The sequence below is a fragment of the Mustelus asterias genome, chromosome 5, assembly GCF_964213995.1.
Source record: "Mustelus asterias chromosome 5, sMusAst1.hap1.1, whole genome shotgun sequence".
Lineage (NCBI taxonomy): Eukaryota > Metazoa > Chordata > Chondrichthyes > Carcharhiniformes > Triakidae > Mustelus > Mustelus asterias.
Window position 1 is genome coordinate 72,047,175 of NC_135805.1, and position 25,888 is coordinate 72,073,062.

The following is a 25,888-nucleotide window of genomic DNA, read 5'->3' on the forward strand; positions in this document are numbered from 1 at the left end:
TGGCCTGTGTCTGTTAACATTGCTAAAACCAATTCTTACTAGTGTCTTTTGGTAGTCGGCTAAGTTTGGGCCATGACGTGTGCACTTACTTGTACTTGAGCGATTATGAGTAGTGCTCTTCTGTCAGTAAACTATGCAGTCACCCTGTGCAGTATAAGATTTTAATCATAAATAATGTAAACCAAAAAACAGATCAGGTGCATTCAAAATATTATATAAACTGGGAATAAAGTCTTTAGCACCAGAGTTGACAATTGGATGGTAGGTTTGTGACCTGTTGCAAGTGAGCCACACCACAATAGAATGTTAATTTTAAAATGATTGCACGCTTAAGCAAAAGCTAATTTTGTGCTTTATAGAACTGCGACATAGTCAAAACTAATTCAGATTTGAAAACTAACAGGATTTTGGAGAATAAAAAACTCAATTGCTTTGTCGAGGTTTATTTTGAAACAGTTACAATACATGGTTTACGTTAATAAATAAAAAACAAAAGTCTCAGTCTTAACAATACACAATTAAATCTCAATCTCCATATTTCAAAGTGGCTAATAAGTTCCAAGAAGGTATCAAAGTGAAATTAGAAACCAGACTGAGAAGGTGTTTTAAGAGTCATTCTCTTCAAGTGATAACTAAAATAGGCCAACTGGAACAGTAATGGTGAATTTTATAAATCAAAGTGGAAAGAATGCTAGCGATACAGTATTCAATACAATCATTGCCAGAAGTCCTCAGAAGCATCAATAAGTTGGAGATTATGCTTTAAAACTATAGTTGTCATCGCTCATGAACAGATATATAGTTACTATTGCATGTGATTGTGAATGGTGTCTCAATTACCAAAATGCATGCAGCAAAGACAGTAGTACTTTGAAGCACAAAAACAATAAGCTACATTGAATTCCCATGTCTGAAGATCTCATAATACATCAACCAATATAGATTGCAAATTTCTATTACTGAAGCTAATAAGCCGAGGGTCAAATAAATGATCAGTGTCGACATTGGGAACTCTAAATTCATTCAATACAGTTTATAAATTCATTAATACTGTTTACATTAAACTTCACAACCAAGTTCACACAGCAAAAGGGATTTTCTGCAAAACATAAAAGCAAGGTGAGTCAAATGTTATCAGTACTAGCTGACTAAACTTACAGGTTTAGTAAGTGCACCCAAAAAGCCAATAAAACAATTCCTACAATACTTAAAACAGTGTTGCATTTGTAACAGCGTAGCACTCAAATTTATTTTGCAGAGTGCTCTATTGTATACAATGCTGATTAGCCTTTTCTTAGACATCACTAAGCCAAGCAGAAAACTTCTATAAAGATCAGTTACATGTTTCTTAAGACTGGCTGTATCTTAAAGCAAACAAATGGGTTACGTTTACCCCTTCCAAAGATAGATTTGCTAAATGTATGCACAACAATTCACTTTATTTGGAGAGTCAGTCACCCTTTCTAACAGATGTAAAAGATTTGATCCATGTTCTTATTTCAGTCATCAATACCAGATTACAAGGACAATTAGTGCTTTGGGTGGAATTAAGCAAAAATCCTTTTTAACATTTAACAGTTGTGAGTTATTCCAGTTATGCAATAAAATGGAGGGAAAAAATTCTACCACATGGTAGCACACCCATACTTATATCGTCATCTTCAAATACTGAATTTAATTTGAATTTTAATCACAAGACAAACCTAAGCATTGCAACAAAAATCACATGCTTCTTAAATTTACTCAATCAAAATCACGAGTTGTCAAAACAAGTGGGGCAATCAGGGTCCATCCGTAGAGCATGATGCAGATCCAGCTAGAAGAAATCTTCACCCAAACCGATGGCCATTTACTAGTCATTGTTTCATATGAGGAATCAGGGCTGAGCAGGAGAGAAAAAACAATCCAATATTTATGCATTAAGTTGCTAATGTACACTATGCCAGACTTAAAATTAAACATCCTTAATATGCAGAATCCCACGAGTGTCAGTTCTGGTGAGAAAACTGGTGTGGAGCTCCCCAGCTGGCCAGTTTTCTCTCCAGATCTTGTCCCGCTAGCTGACAAAAAAAAGTGGGTGTGGTTTATGCCATCAGTCTGGCAAGGTGGGGCCTTTTAGAGCTAAGACCACCTCCACTAAAATCAAGATAACCTTTAAAACAAAATTAATCTGCCCCACCCCACCCCACCCCACCACCATCACAGAGATATCTATAACCTTCCCCTGATCATCGTCACTGACATTGGCCCTCTTACCTCCAATCATCTTGGCATGCTGCCCTTCCCCCTGGACATCAGCGGCATCCCCATCGCTTGCATGCCCGCTCCCTCCCCTCACCCCAAATAAATGAGTCCGCACAGGTGAGGCTTCCTTTAGTGCTTGCCCCTGGCACTAACCCCTGTCACAGGTTGAACCTCCAACCTGGCAGTGGCAAGGGCATTACCAGGACACTACCTAGCCATATCCCTCTCCCCCGGGGGCTACAATGATCATTGCGCCCTCTTGGGGGAATCCCTGGATGAACCTGTTGTAAACCTCACCAATGTGACGTCACATCGGCAAGATATGAAAATTTAGTGGGGGAGGGAGATCTGGTGAGGAGGTCTTTAATTATATTAAAATTTATTGAAATGAATGCAAACCTGGTTTTCAACCATTATGGATGACCTGATTATATCACTGGAGAGATTCGTGATATTGAGTTTTACTGAATCTTGAGCCCCTGCCAGCGATCTCATGGACAGAGAATTCGGGCTCATATCCCGCCCAATCATTTCAGTTACTTATCCCTATCTGTTCAATGGATATGGCAATAGTTGCAAACTCCCTCCACCACTTTGACCAAGTGGTCATTCATAGGAGCATTTTTCAAACTTCCCTTAGGACAGCACATAGTAGAAATTCTCAGCCTGATTTTCCAAGTATTAATGTTTAGAAGACTACAGGACATGCTGGAATTTCAGATACATGACCTCAGTGGATAAGGTTTCCCACTAGGAGCGCAGTAGGAAATTATCCTTTCAGGTAAACTCAAATGCTGAACATTATATGTTAAATCAACTGTAGGGAAGTCACTGGACAGGATTCTCCGATCTCATCCGTGCCTGCCCTGATGCAAATGAGAACAGCTAATTTGGTATTCCAGCCAAAGCTCCATTCACTTGAGCAATACCGGAGAATCCCAGCCCCAAACGAGGATGGAGATTTTCAGCGATTATCACAAAGTCAATTCTCACCCAAAATCCACATGTGCATTCTTTCTAGCAGAACTGCAGATAGTCGTCAACAACTGGAACCATGGCCAATTAGGACCATTGAGACAAAATACAGCAACCCTGTTACAACCCCAAGATCGCATCTGGTGTAGCGTGTGCAGTTTTGGTCACCTTATCTAAGGAAAAACTTGCCATCGAGGGAGTGCAACGGATGTTCACCAGACTAATTCCTGAGATGGTTGGATTGTCTGATGAGATTGGGGAAACTGGGTCTGTGCTCCCTCGAGTTTCGCAAAATGAGAGATGATCTTATGGAAACTTTCACAATTCTTACACCGCAGATGTGGATGTTTCTCCTGGCTGGTGAGAGCAGAACCAAGAGACACAGGACCCTATTTCAACATTTTGATTCTAAGTGCTGGGCGGATTAGAAACTGGGAGTGTTTCAGATCTGACTTTTATACCCGTTCTCAGGCGCCCCCATACGCACTTTGCCTTAAGAAATATCAGCAATCGGGCTGCATAAGCCTGTGGGCGCGGCTTAACCCACCCAAAACCCTGCAGCTCTGATCGGCACCTCCAACTGCACATGTGCAGAAAAATGATAGAATGCGGCTCCCCTGCCACATTGCACCAGGGCCGGATTATGCCTCCCCCTAGCCCCCACAGACATTGCCCCACCCCAAAAACATTACTGATCCCCTTATCCCTCCACCCCCTCTGCCATCCAGACCAATCGCGGGCCCCTCCCCCCCCTTCCCGATCTCAGGCAGAGTGGCAGCGGACCCTCCTTCCTCCTCACTGATCTCAGGAAGAGTGGCAGCGGACACCCCCCTTCCCACTCAATGATCACAGGCAGAGTGGCAATGGACCCTCCGTTTCCCCCTCACTGATCACAGGCAGAGAGCCATTGGACCCACCTTCCCCCCTGCCCAACTGATCTCAACTAGTCATCGGACGCTCAGCACCTACCTCCTCACTAACTGGAGCGCCCAAATCGGATTTTTGTGGAGCATGTCTGTTTTGCTCCGAATCTGGATGGGCAAATGCGGTGGTAAAGGGGGAAGTGCCGGTAAGATTGGGCGTGCAGCCCATTAAGTCAATTTAAATGCATGCAAATGCATTCAAATGGCCATCGTGCCCATTTCGGGCGCGGTCCCGATCGCAGCCATTTTTGGGCCTTGGTAAAGGGGCAAGTGGTGTGGAGGCGGACACGGATCGCGCTACTCACCTCACATCCGACTTTACCAAGTTTTCGCACCCGAAAACAGGCACAACGTGATGGTAAAATCGGGCCCACAGTCTCAGAATAAGGGGCAGCCCACTTAAGACAGGTGAGGAGGAATTTCTTCACTCAGAAGGTGGTGAATCTTTGGAACTGTCTGCACCAAAGAGCTGTGGAATCTCCGTCATGGAGGAATGTTCAAGACAGAAATCGATAAGTTTTCCGAATACTAATGACATCGAGGGATACGGGAACAGTGCAGAAAAATAGCATCAGAGATAGATGATCAGCCATGATATATCCGAATGCTCAACAAGCCAACTAGCCTACTCCTGCTCCTATTTCATATGTACCCAAGATGAAGTACTTTGCACAAACCGCGATCAAGTCTGGGAATTCATTCATCTTTATGGCTTACAATGAACAGTTAATTTAACAACTAAAACTTTAAGGAACAAGATTCATTTTTTTGCAACAAAAGCTAAAATCACAAAATTTATCATGTTTCATTGAAGTTATCATGCCTATTCATTTAATTTTAAAGCACCTCCTAATGTAACAAAATGGTTCATAGTTTTCAAGTATTAGCCAACAGTTTCTAAATCTTTAATGTTGGAATTCCATTTTTATATTTCTCTTTACTGTATAGACATTGCTCACAATTTTTGCTAGAAAAACGAACAGAGTACTAAACCAGTGACTACCAATTGTTGATATTAGTTTATCAGCAGTCACGATTTTTGACTGAAAATGCTTACGCACCTGTACCAGTTGGTTAATGTCATCATGATATAAAGAGAAGCCAAAAACAGCATGAAGTGAAAGAAGGAGTAGCTGTATGTGACACCATCTTTCTCATTGTCCTCTGCACGATGTGCATTGCTGCTATCATCGAGGGAACCATCACTTCGACCAACTCCTTCGTCTATCAGTGTAGATTCATCGCTAGTTAGAGTCAATTTGTTAACCTGGCTATTGTTTGACGTTCGGATGCTGTGAGAAAATCAAAATGTTTAAAATCAGATTAAGGGATCATTTAAAACCAACATACATCTGCTGAAATTTCGTTTGAGAGCAGATCAAGGCAATCATGGAATGATTACAACATTGGAAGAGGACATTGGGCCTGTCATGTCCATGCTGGCTCTCTGCAAGAGCCAATCAGGTGGTCTCACTCCTCAATCTTTTCCACATGGCACTGCAAATGTTTTCTCTTCGGACAGTATCCAATTTTCTTTGAAAGTCATGATTAAATTTGCTTCCACCATTCTCAGGCAGTGCATTTCCAGTCCTAACAATACCTGCGCAAACATGTTTTGTTCTCAAGTAGGTTTTGGTTCTTTTGTTATTCAGATTGTATCTATGTCCTCTAGTTCACAATCCTTCTGCTATCGGAATAATTTATCTCCACTATTCTGTCTAGATCCTGCATGATTTTGAACACCTCTATAAAATCTTCTCTCTACTTAGAATCATAGAATAGAATCATAGAATACCTAAAGTGCAGAAGGAGGCCATTCGGCCCATCGAGCCTGCACCAACAACAATCCCACCCAAGCCCCATCCCCGTAGCCCCACATATTTACCCTACTAATCCCTCTGACATCCCCTAACACGAAGGAGTAATTTAGTATGGCCAATAACCTAACCCACACATTTTTGGACTGTGGGAGGGAACCAGAGCACCTGGAAAAAACCCATGCAGACATGGGGAGAATGTGCAAACTCCACACAGACAGTGACCCAAGCCAGGAATCGAACCCGGGTCCCTGGCGCTGTGAGGCAGCAGTACTAACCCCTTTTAAAAAGCTCCAGCTTATCCCATCTATCTCCATGGGTGAAAGCCTTGATCCCTGGAACCATTCTCATAAATCTTTACTGTATCCTCTTTGAGGTTTTTATATCCTTTCTAACCTGAAATGTATATTACTCCAGTTTAGGCTAAAAAGCATTCAGTAAAGGATTGTCATAACTTTGCTTCTGTTAACTATGCCTCTATGTCAAGGGTTCTTTATGCCAATTTAAGGTCTTTCTCAATGTGTCCTGTCATCTTCAATAATTTGTGCCAATCACACCCAGGTCTCTCTGTTCATGCAGCTCCTTCAGAATTGCACAAGGCATTAGATTGCAATTGCCACACGTCCACCAATTCCATCAGCCCATTCCCCAGTTTATCTATGTCCTCTTGAAGTCTATAATATCCTCTTCACAATACTTAAGTTTGGATAATTTGCAAATTCTGAAATTCTGCCCTATACACCCAACTTTAGGTCATTAATATCGATCAAGAAAAGCAATGGTTCAAGTACCAGCTTGGGGACCCCCCCCCTCCCCCCCCCCCCCCCCCGCCAATCCCGGTTCAAGTACTAGTTGGGAATCCCCCCACCCCCCCAGGTGCATACTTCCTCCTAAAAACAAACATTCGCCACCCTCTCTTTGGTCGCTCAACGAACTTTGTATCCATGCTGCCATCTTCCCTTCAACCTGCTGTCAAGCCTAACATCTGGAACGTTATCAAATACCACGTTCATGTACACCACATCAACCCATTACCCTCATCAACCCTCTGTTACTTCATCAAGAAACCAAAGTTAGTTATACATCATATGCCTCAGCCAAATTCACACTGGCTTTCTAAGCTGTTCATCTTGCACTCATCAGGACAGATCGCAAGATTACCAACACTAAGGGGAGCAACAATTTATATTACATGAGAAGAGTGCTGATTAGTTGGCAAGTAAATTCAGATTGGTAGATGTGTTGCCATGAAGAATGCAGCAAGGAACAGTTAACTGTCAAGAATTTAGCAAATTCAAACCAAGCAGGTCGACACTGATTGGTCAAGGCATTGCCATGGGGAATGAACCAGGGAATGGCTGCCCCCCAAGGCATTTGTTTAGTTGAAAAAGGCACAATGCAGACATCCTTTTTCAGTCTGCAAAGGACAGGGCTCTGTCTGTGAATATATGTGGCTTCTGGCATGTGTAAGTGAGGCATGCTGCAAGCCGAATTGATAATCTTACATTTGTTTTCAGTGTAATAGTTAACACAATCAGGGTTGTTTAAAACAAGCGTCCAATCGTGGAATCACAACAAATGTTGGACACTATGTTTTGAGTTTGCAAGCAGGAGTTGAGTTGGTATGGTCAGTACTTTGTGTTGCAAACAGCTAAAGATATGTGCTGCTTGATATAGTCCGCCAATCACTGGGACGTACAGCCTACATATCTGGCATCGCTACAACATGGAAATTCATATACCACATTACTCATTTGCATGATAGGCAAAGCATCCTTTTCGCTTTGTGGTCAAATGGATGAGGTCTGAGAAATTAGGCCCAGCATAAAACATCTAAAAACTGTTTCTATGAGATTACCACAGGTCAAAAGCCAACAGGGACACATATCAGAACTCTCTTACAAACCAAACCGGGGAACTTCACTTTAACAATAGGGTAGTCATCATGGCCTGAAACTCGAACTCTTACATATTGAATAGAGAGGCTCAAACTTCACAATGGAGAGTTGTTCTGGCCTAAAACCCATCAGGAGGTCTCAGCGAGAAGACATTATGATTGTGTATTCCCTAGTTTCAGCCAGACTACCTGCTATTAAAGAGATATGTGCAACTAGGATGACCTGGCCTAACCTCATTGGGTATTGTGACCCCCCCGCCCCATCACCCCATTGGCTGAAAACCAAGGAAGAAGGGAAGAGAAGGATAAAACAGCCATATTCAAGACAAACTCCAGCAAGCGAGGTCCACCTTCATGCTAAGAGGACTCTGAGTTTATTTGTTGCCCTGAGCTCAGTGAATTAAATCCAACAACCAACTGATTTCACCAGACCAAGTAATTTCTCAGGCTATTAGAAAAGTTTGGGGAAAGTTAATTTATTGTGTAAGAATTGTTACTTTAATCGGTGGGTACTTTTAATAAAGCTAAGTTTTGAACCACAGTCCTTTGTCTGTCTCATAAAATGTGTAATAAACTGGTCGAAGTGTCTATATAGAATATTTCACAGACAACAGCTTTATGGCAGCATCCTGTTCGTGAAGAATTCCACTTGTAATGTTACTGCATAGTACCAGTGTGAAACAGCTAGTTGCTCAAATATTTGAGGCACCTTACTATTCCTGAGTAATGTGCAGTAAACTGGGCATTTTTCAGGACCAGATATGGTGGTCTTAGGCCTATTCATGAGCTTGTGCGATATACAGCGAGCAAAGATCTGATCAGGGTAGCCATTATCCTTCAGGATGGCTTTGATGTGCCCTATTTCAGCATCAAACTTGCATCGTAAGCTAATGACCGATTGTGCTAAGAATTACACTGTAAACTGATTTAACATTATCAGTTGTGCTCACAGCATGGCTCACTTATGCATGCTAGAAGCCACATATATTCACACACATGGCCCTGTCCTCTGCAGACAGAAGGAGCATGTCCACACATAGCACCTTTTTCAACTAAACAAAAACTTGGGGACAGTCATTCCCTGATTTATTCTTCATGGTAATACCTCGACTAGGGTTAACCTGCCTGATTTGAATTTGAGCAAAAGCTTGTCCGTTAACTATTCTCTGCTGCATTTTCCATGACAACTCCTCTACCAATCAGAGTCCATTTGCCAACCAATCAGCCCTCTCTTCTCATGCGGTATAAGTTGTTGTTCCACCTATTGTTGGTAAACCTACAATGGTGTCCTGGTGAGTGCAGGACAAAAAGGTTAGGCAGCATGTCCCTTTTTTCAGCAATACTCATGCTCTGTACTACCATACTTCTCCAAATCTGGACATAAACAAAGAAACCTAGTTTGTCCAGCCTTCTCTTATGACTATAACATCACATTTCTGTCATCACCCTTCAAAAATGTTTTGCACTCAGTGCCTCTATATCACTTTTATAATACGGCAACCAGAATTGTACACAGCATCTCAAGTTAAGTCTATTCAAGGTTCAATACAAGTTGAGAATAAACTTTTCTATTATTTAATTGTATCCCGCTAGAAATAAACCCTAGTGTTTAGTTTGTTTTTTAAAGCTTTAGTAATTGGTGCATTTACACTCCCAGATCCCTCAACTACTCTGCGCAATTTAGATTCTTATTTTCCAAATAATATGATTTCCTTAGTTTTATAACCAAAATGTATTACCTCATACTGATTTGTTTTGAAATTCAATTGCTAACTCTCTGCTGATTCTGTAAGTTTATTAACATCTTCTTGCAATCTGTTGTTGTCCTCGTTACCATTGACTATCCCCCACACCAGTTTGCTGTCAACTGCAAATTGAGAAAATGCATTTTTGGTTCAATGGTTGAAAATCTCAATATCAAAGGTGAACAACAGTGGTCCCACCACTGATACATGGCAGTGGACCCAGCTAGCAGATATATGGAACACCACCACCTGAAAGTTCCCCTACAAGCCACTCACCATCCTGACTTGGAAATATATCACTGTTCCTTCACTGTTGCTGGGTCAAAACCCTAGAACTCCCTCCCTAAAAGCAGTGTGTCTGTACCATCACCATATGGACTACAGAGTGATCTGGGAATACAGGTCCACAGTTCCCTAAAAGTGGCAACACAGGTGGCCAAGGTGATTAAGAAGGCATATGGCATGCTTACCTTCATCAGCCGGAGCACTGAGTACAAGAGTTGGGAAATCATATTGCAGTTATATAAAACCATGGTTAGACTGCATTTGGAGTATTGTGTGCAGTTCTGGTCATCAGACTACCAGAAGGACGAAGAAGCTTTGGACAGAGTGCAAAGAAGGTTCACTAGGATGTTGCCTGGTCTCCAGGCTGTTGGCTATGAGGAGAGGTTGAATAAACTAGGATTGTTTTCATTGGAAAGATGGAGGCTGAGGGGAAACCTGATAGAGGACTACAAAATTATGAAAGGCATAGACAGAGTGGATGGTCAGAGGCTTTTCCTCGGGTGGAAGTGTCAATTACAAGGGGGCACAGGTTCAAGGTGAGAGGGGGAAGTTTTCCACACAGAGAGTGGTGGGTGCCTGGAACACACTGCCAGAGGAGGTGGTTGGAAGCAGGCACATTAGCAACATTTAAGAGGCATCTGGATCGGTACATGAATAAGGATGGATAGAGGGATATGGACCAAGTAACGGCAGAAGATTCTTTTTTTAGTTCCGGCATTATGGTCAGTACAGGCTTGGAGGGCCAAAGGTTCTGTTTCTGTGCTGTACTTTTCTTTGTTCTTTGTCCTACAGCAGTTCTAGAAGGCAGCTCACCATCACCTTCTCAAGGACAATTCAGACTGGGCAATAAATGCTGTTCTAGCCAGTGAAGAATACATCTCTTGAATGATTTTTTAAAAATGATCCTTGAGACTCCACTTTTCAGCTGCACCCACCCTGAATTGTTTCCATCTATTCCTACGCTGATTTCTGGCTTGCAACCAGCTCTCAGACCTGTTCTGCAACTAGTTCCCTGATTCTGCATGTATCATTAATCAATTATGTGGTAATTTATCACAACATTTTTGGAAATCTTGTTAAGTTAGTTCAGCTGCGTGACTCCTGACAACTCTTCATTACCTCTTTAATGAGGTTGGTCAAGCAGTGCTATATCTGTCCTTTCTGTCTTTCTAAAATGTTCTCTTTTAGTAGGAATTCCATTATTTTTCCTACTACCAATGTTACGTTCACTGGTGTATAATTCCCTGGCCATGTTCCATATCCCTTCTTAAATATAGGTATAATATAAGTTAGCAGTCAGCCTACTGGTACACCTTTTTCGAACAAATTACTAAGTATATATAATAGTGTCTCTACTGTCGCTTCTCTAGACTCTTTTAAAATGCTTGGATGCAATTTATCCAGACCATGGATTTTATCCTCTGAGTTTGATAAGTTTAATATTTTGCCTCTTTTTATTCTAAATGCAGTTATAACATTTCTAATCTCATTTCCTGATGTCATGGCTAATTGATCTGTATCCTTAGTGTACTAAAGCAAAGTAATTTTAAAAAACTATTTTGCTATTGCTGCCTATGATTTTATCCTGTCCATTCCTTTGTGTCCCAATCACCAGAGAAATCTTTCTTTGGTTTCTGTAGATTATTTTACTATTTTATGTTTCTTGATAACGTGATATATTTTCTCACTGTCTTCTTTTTAAAAATTTCTCTCCTAATCTTTTGTACTCGCCCTAGTTATTCTCTTCTTGCTGTCCATGTAGTTAATGCATGCCACTTTCCTTATCCTCAATTTCTCCCATATATTTATATTTATCCATGGTGCCTGATTAATGTTTAGTTTGTTCTTGTTTTTTTTTAGCTTGGATCTGTTGATCACAGTTTTAAATATTTTCCATTGCTGCTCTGCATCATTGTAACATTCAGGCCTGATACTTAGGTGCCTTATCCTGCTCAGCCTCAATTTTTACACTGGCGGGAGCTGGTGCGAGTAGGGTGCGAAAGTGACATTTACACTTTTCCCCATCTTGGGCAGACAAGGCGCCTCATTCTGAAGGCCCCCTCACAGTTGGGGCACCCGAGATGTTAGGGATCCGGGCCCCCTCCCCCAGCGTGGCCTACCTCCCAATGCCATGATCATCCCCCTCCTGACCGCCCTGCCACCGGGCGTCCCTTATCCTCCTGCCCCTATTCCAGGCAGAGCACTGCAGTACCACTTCTGGCCACTGCAGCGCTGTGACTGGCGTGGTTGAAGAGCTGTTGGCCAATCCGACTGGCTGTCAACTCTCAGTGGCGGGACTTCACTCCGTCACTGCCAATCAATGCTCAAGTGAGGGTTAAATGGCTGTGGGAGATCGAGTGTCAGCTGCTGTGCGTTAGGCACCGACTCTGGGGATGGCGAGCACTGATCGTTTGCCATCTTTAAAATTCAATTCTATGAGACGCCATCCTGTCCTCAACTATCTAATTTGTTCTGACAACGTCCAGGACAACTGGAGTTTCCCCTCCTTTTCCAAATAGGTAGGCAGCACATCTTTCAGGACACTGGTTTATCTTTCCACAATTATGGAATCCTCTATCACGGCCACATTTTTATTCTGTTATGTTCTTCCCCCTCTCCCCACTCAGCACAACCTTCTGAATCCCAATGTCCTGGTCTTCCATCCATAGACTCTGTCCATGTCCTTATGATACTTCCAGTACAGATCAGATGAAAACCTTCTCTGTCTCCCTTTATTGGATGATTTATATACCATGTACACTAGAAATTCAATCAGATTTTGGAACTTCCATACAAAGAACTGCATTGTGTTCTGCAAATATGTAGTAATCATTTTATATGACAAGAGAATGTTACAGATTGAGATAAAACAAACTGCACAAGAGGAGGAAAATAAATCTGTCGCTATAGTTCTTTCTAATCACTAATTATCTGGATTGCACATTTTATGTCAAAAGCATTATTTTACCATGAATTAAATTTAAGAAATACAAGGACGTACACGTCTAAAATTAGTCAAACTCGGGATTAAACATGCATGTCCCTAGATGGATTAGCAAACAAACTAAAAGTGAAATAAAACAAAAAAAAACAAGAAATCCTGCATGGATAAAGGAAAAGGAGCTTGCTGAAATTGATTTAGGGATGTATGAAAAGTAGTTAAAAGATTGATATGCAGAACAAAGGAAGATTTGGGAATAAAAAGCACACTAGCAGAGTCAAAGTATAATGGTAAAACATGACTCCAGTAAGGGGACCATCAGAGAAGAGGCGAGAACATTAAATGATGTAAGTGGCCTTGAAGCTAATGAAGAGCACAATGCAGTTAATATTTTGACTGATTGCTGCCTCCAGTTATTTAAAGTGAAACACATAATGGACATCCATTTGGGAATTTAATAACAATGAGAAGGAAGCCTGATACAGGCTGAAATGGATTTAAACAAATATTCAAACTGATGGCATTTATCCTCGGGAATTATGTGAGAAGAGTCCATGGCTTTACAAGATACTGACAATGATTACGATGGACAAACGGACACCAGAGATGAACCAGCTGATTGGAAACAAGCTAACATTGTCTATGTTCAAAAAGGTGACAAGACAGATACAGACAACTATAGACCTATTGTCCTTGCTTTGTAATTCCATGTAAAATAATGTTACTGGAGGATTATCTACACAACCGCCTAATGAACATCATTTTCTGATGAAGAAACAGAAGGTTAATGAAGGAAACACAGTGGATGATGTCTATAAGGATTTTAAGAAAGTGTTGGACAAAGATTTTTTATTTGTACCAGGGAAATTCTGTTCTTTCCCTCTGCTCCCTGCTCAGGACAGCCTTCTCAGTCACAATGCATTGTGGCTATCCATCCACAGACTCTCTCCTTGCCCTTATAGCACTTTGAGTACATCACTGACAAGGTTGCTCCCCTCATCCCCCAAATTACCTCCGAGAGGCCTCCTTAAACCCCTGCAGTCTATGTGGCATAGGTACACCCATAGCAGTGGTTTGGTACAACTGAGTGGCTCACTGGGCCATTTCAGAGGGCAGTTAGGAATGAACCACCTTGCTGTGGGCCTGGAATTACATTTATGCTGGACAAGGTGTGGATGGCAGATTTCCTTCCCGAGAGGACATGAGTGAACCAGAAAGACATTTTAACAACAATCTAGTAGTTTCATAATTATTGTTAATGATTAATTTTTTATTTCAGATTTATTAACTAATTCTATTTAAATTCCACCAGCTACAATGGTGGAAACTGAACTCATGCCTCCAGACATTAGTCCAGGCTTGTGGATTACTCACCCAGTTGTATTACCACAATGTTATTATTCCCCTAGTATCACATAAAAGGCTGTTAGCAAAATTGAGGTTTATGAAATAGGAGGGTCAGTGTCAACTTGAATTAAAAGAATTAGCTCAAGGACAGAAAACAATGAGTGGTGAAAGATTGTTTTACAAACTGGAGAATGGTAGACAGGACCATTGCTCAGACTCCTGTGTTTATATATGTAAATTGCTCAGACATTGTAACACAGAGTAAAATTACAAAATTTGCCAATGATACCCAACTTGAAAGTGTGGGAAACAGCGATGATGATACCAATCGACTGCAACAGGACATCGACAGGCTACGAAAAGAGAAGTGGCAGATGGAATTTAATAAAGAGAAGTGATGGCTGAAAGGATATGGAGAGGCAATCCAGGTTTAATGGCACAGTTATAAAAAGACAGAAAGACCTTAGGGTGCATGTGTATTGCTCTTTGAAAGTGCAAGAACATACTGAGGGTAGATAGCAAAGCATACGGGATCTCGGGAAAGTAAGTGGGTAAGCAGGGAGGTTATGCTCAACCTTTAGTAAGCTCTGGTTAAGCCACAACTAGAGTATTTGGTCCAGATATGGTCGCCACACTTTAGGAAGGATGTGAGGGTCTTTGTGAGGATGCTGAAGAGATTTACCAGAATGCTTCCAAGGTTGAGGGAATTTAGCTGAAAAGTTAGGCTGGAGAAGTTGAAGTTATTCTCCTAGGAACAAAGGATGTTGAGGGAAAAACTTTGTTAGAGATGTACATGAGGATGAAAGATTAGTAAAGCTGTACTCATTACTAGTTTTACAAGGACTACAGGACACAGATTTATAGCCTTGGGCAAGAAATACAAGGAGGATGTGAGGAAGCAGTTTTTTTTAATGCAGCGAGTGGTAATAACCCAGAACTCTTTGCCTACAAAGGTGGTGGGAAGCAGAAATGATCAATAATTTCAACAGGAAATTGGTTAGGCATTTGAGGGAAATAAACTTTCAGGACTACAAGGTTAGACCGGAGAAATGGGACGAATGACATTGCTCTACAGAGTGCTGGCATAGACCTGATGGGCCTAACGGCCTCCTTCTGTGTTGCAAATGCTCAATGACTCAAGCAACATGACTTCACATGGAGAAGATCCTATCTGATATATTGCTTGATTTCTTTGAGGCAGTGACAACCCAAATCCTGTATGGTAGAAAGTGAGTATCTAAATTACAAGTGAACTGAGAGCCCCCTCTCCTCCCACATTATTTTAAGTAGTGCAAGTACAATTCACATGCAGCAGTGACTTTAGCTAACATTTACTGTTGTTACCCTTCTGACAAATGGATTTTGTTTTAAAAGTGCCTCCTAATCGAAGTGACATCGCTGGGAAAAAGGACAGCTATTAACGAAAGGATAGACCTGATGGTTACTCACCTTGAATAAAGAACACAGAGCAAAAATAGAATCAGTCCTACAATTCCTTGTGCATCCCACCACTGGATGACCTGACCAGGGACGTGGGTTCCTGTGCTGTTGTACCCAATCATGCTCAGCAAACTGGGATTGCATTTTCGATCTGCAAGCAATGAAAGATGCAAAAGTAAATTCCCCTTGATGTGGCTAATTCTCAACTTACTGTAAATTTTTAACCAAACCTAGATAGTCAGCTACATAGTATTCTCTTTCAAAGAACCATTATTTTGTAGGCAGGGTGATTTAAAGATTTGACTTGACTGAATTGTGAACAAGGCAAAGCATTCGCCTTCTGCCAGTGTTTTTAATCTGCCATGAAAAATAAATTATTCATGAAGTTTGCTAATTTAATTGAAGGGAGGGCACAGAAGGTCCTGGACTCATGCCGATCCATAAAGCCTGAGGGGTAGCTGTGCTTTATTCACTCGGCGCAGGCAAAATGGTTATAATTCTGAAACGTGCTTCCATCCGACTTCCAGTCGCATTTTCTATCCAATTAAAATTTATTTATTAGTGTCACAAGTAGGCTTGCATGAAGTCACTGTGAAAATCCCCCAGTTGCCACACTCGGGCGCCTGTTCACGGAGGAAGAACTTAGCATGGCCAATGCAACTAACCAGCACGTCTTTTGGACTGTGGAAGGAAACCAGAGCACCCAGAGGAAACCCACGCAGACACGGTGAGAATGTGCAGGCTCCACACAGACCGTGACCTACGCCAGGAATTAAACCCGGATCCCTGGCACTGTGAGTCTGCAATGCTAACCACTGTGCCGCCCTTACAATATACATTACAATGTACAAAACATATTCAGCTTTACACCACAGTAAATCTCCGCCACCAGCCCATTCATTTTAATGAATTATTTAAGAATTTTTGCTCTGCTGATGTAAATTAAAATTTACCATAAACCTGTGTGATCATGTTTTACCAAAAATATATACTATTCACAAAACTTGTAAAAAATACATTTGCAAAAGATTTCAAATTGGACATTGCAAAAGGTGCAATAAAATTTAACTTTCCTCCATAGAGCATGTTAACTCTGAAGTGTCTCAAACAACTGCAATGCATGTGTTAGGTACGTTCCATGAAAAGCATACAGCTCGATGAGTTGCACATGGTTTACAGCCCCTCAGCGTACTAGGCAAGCAGACCTTAGGTCTGTGGCCTATATTAATAGGCAACATAAGCAAATTAACAACTAAACTGCTTTGACCAGCCAAATAACTGCTCTAATTACCGGGGCAACAAACTTTTTCATTTGTAATTGTTCATAGAATCCCTACAATGCACAAAGAGGCCATTTGGCCTATTGAACCTGCACCGACAACAATCCCAACCAAGCTCTATCCCCGTAACCCCTTGCATTTACACTTCTAATCTCCTTGACATTAAGGGCAATTTAGCATGACCAATCCATCTAACCTGCACATCTTTGGACTGTGGGTGGAAACCCACACAGACACAGGGAGAATGTGCAAACTCCACACAGTCACCCAAGGCCAGAATTGAACCCGGGTCCCTGGCACTGTGAGGCAGCAGTGCTAACTACTGTTCCACCATACCAGCTGACTGCTGTTAGCAACATTGAGATCATATAATACCATAAGACCATAAGACATAGGAGCAGAATTAGGCCATTCAGTCCATCGAGTCTGCTCTGCCATTCAATCGTGGCTGATATTTTTCTCATCCCCATTCTCCTGCCTTCTCCCCATAACTCCTGATCCCCTTATTAATCAAGAACCTATCTATCTCTGTCTTAAAGACACTCAATGACCTGACCTCCACAGACTTCTGCAGCAAAGAGTTCCACAGATTCACTACTCTCTGGCTGAAGAAATTCCTCCTCATCTCTGTTTTAAAGGATCGTCCCTTTAGCCTGAGGTTGTGCCCTCTGGTTCTCGTTTTTCCTACGAGTGAAAACATCCTCTCCACGTCCACTCTATCCAAGCCTCACAGTATCCATAAGATCCCCCCTCATCCTTCTAAACTCCAACTAGTACAGACGCAGAGTCCCCAACCGTTCCTCATACAACAAGCTCTTCATTCCAGGGATCATTCTTGTAAACCTCCTCTGGAGCCTTTCCAAGGCCAGTACATCCTTCCTTAGATACGGAGCCCAAAACTGCTCACAATACTCCAAATGGGGTCTGACCAGAGCCTTATACAGCCTCAGAAGTACATCCCTGCCCTTGTATTCTAGCCCTCTCGACATGAATGCTAACATTGCATTTGCCTTTCTAACTGCTGACTGAACCTACACGTTAACTTTAAGAAAATCTTGAACAATAACTCCCAACTCCCTTTGTGTTTTTGATTTCCTAAGCATTTTCCCATTTAGAAAATAGTCTATGCCTCCATTCCTGCTTCCAAAGTGCATAAGCTCACACTTTTCCACATTGTATTCGATCTGCCACTTCTTTGCTCACTCTCCTAACCTGTCCAAGTCCTTCTGCAGCCCACCACCCCGCTTCGTCAATACTATCCACCACGAGTGCCAAAGAAAACAATTTTTCAAATTTAATGGGACTGTGTTACTTCAACAAGCACCATTTTTCGGTGCAGACAGGTCGAGGCAGCACCAGCTGTAATTTTCCCCACTTATTTTCAATCTGGCATCATTTCTGAGAGCAACGCATGAAACCTCGACAAGCTTGACTGCAGATTTCCAAGAAACAACTAGACACAAGCATTTTAAAAAAGGGACCATCTGGAGGAACGAATAAATTTACATTTTAAAAGGCAAGGTAAAATAAATCCCACTGCTTCCATAAAGCTTATGTGCCAAAGAGGAAAATAAACGGACAGAATTCCAGCACCACATTATAAACCCAAGTGTGTGAAGACAGTTAAATCAATGCAATTTTCAATGCCATCCTTGCAATCTAAATTAGATAAAAATAAAAAGGCAATCAAGCAGCAGCCTGGAGTAACAAAGTGTCATAATACAAAATGAAAATGCTGTCCTTCGCTGCTAGAAGACAATCGGACCTGAGAGGTCATTTTCTCCCCACGTTGTATTAGATTGTATCACGGGGTATCATTCACAACGTGCACAAAAATAGTCTATCTCCTGTGTGACATTATTTATGGACATTGGAATGTAGGAACCAAACCACAATAACTAAAAATGAACAAAATACCTGGCTCGTTAGTCATAGCAGACCATGTTAAATACATGGTATACAACGTGATGATGGAAGATTGCAGCAAACCAGATCGAGGTTGGGACTCCTACAAAAGCATCAACAACTTCTTCAATATATTTATAACATGCATATCACAAAGATGCATAATTTATTTAGTTCCAGCAGTCTTTTCATATGCACACTTCATTCATTCAGACAGCATACACTTGTTGTCTGATTCTATTACATAACCTAATTTGTCACTTGTACCTCACCTGTCACAGCTTTGTCTTCCTTAGGTCTGTCTATGTTTCACAAAACACCTTTCATTTGCACATTTGTGAAAATGTCTGACAAATCTAGTTGATTTTTGGGAGGGAGTTCACTGGCAGGGTAGTCGTATCGATATTTTTAACACTAACTGCCAGAAGGCATTCAAAAGGGCTTTGCATAAGAGAGTATCAAAAATGATAACACACGGAATTTGAGATGACCTTGCAGCACGGATTGATAATTAATTGGCAGGTTGGAGACAGAGCAGGGATAAAGGGAACATTCTTTGATTCGCACTGGCTGGATATGTACGATCATGCTCAGGCCTCAGCTATTCATCATATAAATAACTTGGATGAAGGAATGGAGCTGCCGACACATATTTACAGATCACTCTAAGTTAGGAAACACAATAAGTTGTGAGGATGGGAGAAGAAAGTTCCACAGTAAGTGAGTGGGCTAAACTGGGTAGATGAAGTCCAATGTTGGAGGGTGTAATGCCAATCACTGGATCCAAGCAAGCCATTAGGAATATTTTCATCTGCGGTTGTTTTTGGTTGTCAATGTACAAAAATCATTCGAAGCTCGTACACAGGTACCTTTGACCTTTATCTCAAGGGAAATGGAATTCAAAAGTGAGGAAATTATCTCTTCATTTGTAGAGTGACCTGGAGTAATGTGTTCAATTCCAAGCACTTACACCTCTGGAATGTCATAGAGGCCATGGAGGGAATTTTTTCATGGGATATGGGCATCACTGGCTGGGCCAGCATTCATTGCCCATCCCTAATTGCCCTTGAAGCGAGTGACTTGCCACAATATTTCAAAGAGCTGTTAAGAGTCTGTGTATCTGGAGTCACATATAGGCCAGACCAAGTAAGAATGACAAATTTCCTTCCTTAAAGGACATTAGTCAACCAGATGGGTTTTTATGACAATCAATAATGGTGCCATTAACCAGATGCCATGGTGGGATTTGAACTCTAATCCCCGGAGCATTAGTCTAGCTTTCTGTCCAGTCCAGTGACATTGTCACTATGTCAACATCTCCCTCTGTGGCACAGGTTAACCAGAAACATAACAAGGCCTGAAAGTTAAGAGGCCAAGTTGTATAGACTTGGTTTGTATTGTCTTGCTTTTTAAAGGTATTTAATTTTTTTTGAAACATTTGACAGTGTGAACAAAGAAGAGTTATTTCCTTCAGTGGGGGAATCTACAAGCGACCATAATCTTAAAATTAGAGCTAGGATAGTTAGAAATGAAATAAAGCACCATTTTACCCCCACGTAAAAGACTGGAAATCTAGAACTCTCTTCACTGAAAAATGCTGTGAAGTCTGGACCAAATGAAATTTTGAAGCAAGCGGGTAGTGAATATCAAGGAAAATGAACAAAATGTAGGTAAGTGGTGATGTGCACGACAATCATGAACTAAGCAAGTCAGAGAAAGCTCTGAGGCTGAATGGGCTACTCCAATTCCTATAGGATGTGGGCAGGAGGAGAGGTTGGAGAAACTTGGTTTGTTCTCATTGGAACGACAGAGGTTGATGGGCGACCTGATAGAAGTCTACAAGATTATGAAGGGCATGGACAGAGTGAATAGTGAGAAGCTTTTTCCCAGGGTGGAAGAGTCAATTACTAGGGGGCACAGGTTTAAGGTGCGAGAGGCAAGGTTTAAAGGAGGTGTACGAGTTAGGTTTTTTTTTACACAGAGGATGATGGGTGCCTGGAGCTTGCTGCCAGGGGAGGTAGTGGAAGTGGATATGATAGTGACTTTTAAGGAGCGTCTGGACAAATGCATGAATAGGATGGGAACAGGGGGATATGGTCCCCGAAGGGTAGGGGGTTTTAGTTCAGACGGGCAGCACGGTCAGTGCAGGCTTGGAGGGCCGAAGGGCCTGTTCCTGTGCTGTAATTTTCTTTGTTCATTGGTCACTATAAGTCACAGCTGAGTTCACTAAGACACCAAAATACAATAACTGTCCATGTTTGAAAGTAGTTGCAATGAACAGTCCAAAACTATACTGATTAAGTACATTTCTTGAACAATATTCGTTTGGCATTGTTTTAGATTTTTTTTCTATTAAAGTTCTGTTAGTGCAGTGAATATATTTACAACACAACACCATTGATACAGCATCTATCCAGGCAAAACAAAATAAACTTAAAGAGCTGGACATTTATGATTCAATTCCCAAAATTTAGGTCAATTGTTCTAAAGTTTCTGGATTATACCTGTATCTTTGGAAGGATGGACATGACAGAGGCAGCTATGCAAAACAGCATATTTAAGCTGATGAAGACCTTGTTCTCAGTGCAGCCCTCAGGATGTGTGTAGTAACAGTAGAAGAGGACTACGGCAACCAGCGATAGCAGGTAGTTCATTCCTGTTGCTGACAGCAGTGCTGTTGGAAAGATTGTGCAAATTGTGAGCAATTAGTTCTCTGAGATTCTAGAACAGTAATTTCAACACACTATATATATTTTTAAAATCACCATGCTGTTGCTGTTTTCAGGTAGACATATTCCGAGACACAAGGCAAGAGAAGGAGAAGGGCAGCACAGTGGCACCGTGGTTAGCACTGCTGCCTCACAGCGCCAGGGACCCAGGTTCGAATCCCGGCTTGGGTCACTGTCTGTGTGGAGTTTGCACATTCTCCCTGTGTCTGCGTGGGTTTCCTCTGGGTGCTCCGGTTTCCTCCCACAGTCCAAAGATGTGCGGGTTAGGTTGATTGGCCATGCTAAATTGCCCCTTAGTGTCAGAGGTATTAACAGGGTAAATACGTGGGGTTACAGGGAGTTAACGCTCAGGAGTTACTGTTGTTTACTTCTCTTACCTGCATACCAGCACCTAGAGTTGCCTTCTTCCATTTTTTCAACCCATGATTCATTCCAGGAGTGGGCAAAGTCAATGAGTAGTACCAGTTGGATTAAGATGAAGCAAAATGCACCAGCCATTCCAACATAGAACCAGACTGCAAGTAAAATAAAATAAATGGTTTAGCTTACGTTACATTTAAAGTATAGAAATATGTAATATCATTTCAGCACATATTTTATTTTCAAAAATCTGTATTTTGAATATATTACGAAAGTCACAGATCACTGAACGTGAACTTCATAGTTGAAATGTAAAAGGTCTAAGAGTAGTGTAAAGTATTCTGAGTAAAACTGGGCGTTTTTTCCTCTTTTCATCTTTTATATAGAAACAAAAAAAGTCACAATATTGAAATACAATACTTAATCAAAAGAGAAAGAAATATAGAAAAATTCCAGCACAGAAAGGGGTTTCTTGATTTGTTGAGTCGATATTGATTCTCTGCAAGAGTAATTTAGCCAGTCCCACTCTCCTTCATACCACTGCACTTTCACTTTTCAGGTAGCTATCAAATTCCCCTTTGAAAGCCATCTGTCTTCACCAATCACCGATCGTAACCAGTCACTGCATAAAAATACTTTTTCTCATATCAGCTTTAGTTCATTTGGTAAGCATCTTAAATTTGGGCCCTCTGGTCTCTTCCGCGCCAATGGGAAAGAATTCTCTCTATCTAAACCATTCATGATTTTGAGCACCTCTATCAAATCTACTCTCAAATGTTTCTTCTCTAAAAGCCACCCAAGCTTATCCAACCTATCCACATAACTGAAGTCCCTCATCCATTCATCCATGTATCATGAATTTAGACGTGTAACGGTGTACAATTGGTTTTTAAATTAATCACTTTTTCTGCCAAAGTCAGCAAGTCCCAAGGCTGTCTTAACGCCACTACTTCCACTCTCGCCGGATCTTCCCACCTAGCCAATCACCACTGGTTTTCAAAAATGAAAATCAGGCGTGATCAGCATGCCGGGGGCACGCAAGTGGACACTGGTGGGTGGTAGGGGACATGTCCGGACAGTGCCCTCTGTGAAGCCCTATTGGGGGTTGGGGAGAGTGATGCCTGTGAAGGAAGACAGTGCCTGCAATACTGCTGTCACAGTAGGGGGTAGAAGAGTGACTCCCAATACTTGTTTTGTGGGTGAGGGGGTCACCCTGATGCTTGTGAGGGGGGGGTCTTCTATGTCCAAGAGAGGGTGGGGGGGGGGGGTAGTGGGGTGGAAGTATATTTTAAACATTCCCCGATCTCTGTGGAGCCGGCCTTGCCGGGTCTATCAGGCTGCCAGAGTGGCAGCACCACACCCCCAGATTTTCTGTGCACTTGCCAGAAAATCTGGTCTGAAAACTCAGCTTGTTTCTGGAGAGATGCGCATCGGTTTTCAGTCTGACACTCTTGACACATTCTGGAAAAATTCCGCCCACACAATCAAAATGCTTAGTCTGAGGACACTTTCAAAAATCTCAGCACAGTAGCATTATCATCACATGCCTGATACGAACCTGTTGTAAAGGGTCCCTCTGGAATAAAGAAAGCACTCACTGTGAAAGCAACCACTGTGGCAAATTTAAAAAACCAAAACCTAAAAGAAAAGAATAGTTGGTCAGGTTGCCATTCACAATGGATATTTCTGAAGTACAAGACAATACTGTATCCTTAACATCACTGCAGCAGAGATTGGAAAGCAGCAAGGAGAAATTTAATGAAGCATTTCAATGTGTTTGCACAACTTATCATGTCTCTCATCAATATTTTCATTCCCATCTACTGTACATATTGTTAATGTAGTCAAGTATATTATATACCAAAAGCTTGATAGTATCAATGCAATGTAAGAGGGTAGGAAAACACAAGGTCAGAAGTTAGCAGTACATCCTGTTCTTTAATCACTGTGTTCTCTTTATGTTTCATTATATTGTTCATCCACTTCTAAAAACGTTAAGACTTCCTAACCCATATATTTTGATAGAGATGGAACCAACTATTGGAAAGATAAAAGTTCTGTCTCATTTTATTTGCCCTTAAGTGCAAAATAATCAATAGTGATCTTTTATTTGAGGGAAGATTTCTACGATGTCAAATGTTATGGGCATAAACACACTTAATTGACCAATATCAAAGTCTAATTGTCAAAAGATAAATGACTCAAAATAGAGAGTACTCATTAAGCCTGGCAACAGTTGCTCTGGTCAGATTGCCCCTTAACCACTGGTCACCAAGAAACAAAGGGAGATATTACAGCAATAGCAGGGAGCCCAGGGAAGAGCATCAAGACTGATCAGTATTGTCAGAGGTCTGAGCTATTAGAAAGAGCTGAAGAATTTTGAACTTTACAGCCTGAAAGGAGGCATCTTCGAGGTAATCTGAAACAGCTACACAAGGCAAAAAACGGCAGCTTGTAAAATGCAGTGCCTTGAATGTAGAAAATGTTCCATAAACACGTAAAGAACAAAATTAAAATTAAATAAATAAGTAGATAAAATTGGATAGGGGCGATCAAAAACTGTCAAAGATGAGGATTTTATGGAGAGGTGAAAGAAAGTATTTCAGAATTTGGGACCAAGGTGGTTAAAGGCATAAACACAAATGATGAATTGAAGGAGGGGGAATGCACTAGTGGCCTAACTCAAGCTTGTACATTTATTGTGTTAATTTGCTAATCTCTATTATTCAAGGAAACTTCATTACAAAACAAGTTTAAATCATATTTCCAATCTTAATGGCATTTGGAGTGAATATTTTATGTACTAGATGCCCATTTACAAACCTTCTTACAGCCGGAACTGCGTGGTAATGGCACAAACTGAGAGTAGATCTCTCTACCTGTTCACTGCATCCATGAGGTCAACTCAGGTATTTCATGCCAAAAAGTCAGAACATGGTACCAAATTTTGGCTCAAGAGCAGATATACTGGCTGAACCACAACAAATCACATGACTAATCACATGACTAATGAAGAAAACTACAAACTATATCGCTGATTACTCAATTGTTGGATGTAATCAAATTGCTAATAACTGAGTCTCTGAAGTATGCATCGGCTAGCAGCCTACACCTTTTAAAAATGGGAATGGTGCATATTACCCATTGTGTACTGCAGCCCTTGGATCCTGACTGCTCTTCACTTTAATCATCAGCAAGGAAAAAAGAAGGAAGAACATTGCCATGCCAAAGCAAACCCGGTACACCGCCTTATATCCAACCAGCACGTCACAGTTCACCTGACCATGGACTCCAGGAACGGATATGTCCATTCCACCATCACAAAATCCAGGAATCTGCGCAGGAAAGAGGTGATAGGGAAAATTAAAACTATTGAGGCTGGTTTTATTTACACATATTATAGCACCATCATTCAAAGAAAAACACTTCAGTGCAAAAGTAGAACTAAAAACACATTTCTTGGATCTCCATACGTCTGAAGAACTTGAGTGTTCATTCAAATAAGGGCTTTGCATTTTAATTTGTGTCAACCAGCATTCTAGAACACCTTGCAAGGGTTACCCTTGAAGTAACATGGTGTTCTCTTAAAACAATTCACATTCAATTCTTCTACGCAGGTTATTCCTCCAGTTGCATGGAAATTGCACAAGATGCTGAACTACAAGGAAACAAATAAAAATAACCACTTTAAATTTTCTAAAAATAAGCAAGTGATCCAGTGCCATTCAACCCAGTGTAACCCTCACATTTCAATCCTGCTTCTACTCAGCACCAACCAGTATTTCAAGCTGATTTGTTGTTACTATAAAATTACTGAATGGGAATTATCCAGTTCAGTGCTACTGGAGCATCAGAAATGGAACTCATCCAAATCTTGCGCCCCATTTAAAAGCCCTGCTGTTGAACCAACAACTTGCCTTGATCTAGCCCCTCTAATGTAATAAAGTATCCCAGGGCACTTAATGGGAGCATTCTAAAATAAAATGACATCGAGACGCAC

At 41.3% G+C, this 25,888-nt stretch overlaps 1 protein-coding gene across 1 annotated transcript in view; it reads right to left on the bottom strand.

Moving 5' to 3' along the window:
* Window positions 1-423: 423 nt before the first annotated feature.
* The window catches only part of serinc1 (serine incorporator 1), a 36,776-nt gene continuing 11,311 nt past the window's right edge, over window positions 424-25,888 (bottom strand). The window contains exons 3-10 of the mRNA XM_078212740.1: window positions 25,030-25,223; window positions 23,447-23,526; window positions 21,906-22,043; window positions 21,304-21,473; window positions 18,812-18,902; window positions 15,624-15,765; window positions 5,204-5,434; window positions 424-1,882 (exon numbers count right to left, since the gene is read on the bottom strand). Coding sequence (XP_078068866.1) covers window positions 1,744-1,882; window positions 5,204-5,434; window positions 15,624-15,765; window positions 18,812-18,902; window positions 21,304-21,473; window positions 21,906-22,043; window positions 23,447-23,526; window positions 25,030-25,223 — 1,185 coding nt within the window. The 3' untranslated portion in view covers window positions 424-1,743. The remainder of the gene's footprint in view (window positions 1,883-5,203; window positions 5,435-15,623; window positions 15,766-18,811; window positions 18,903-21,303; window positions 21,474-21,905; window positions 22,044-23,446; window positions 23,527-25,029; window positions 25,224-25,888) is intronic.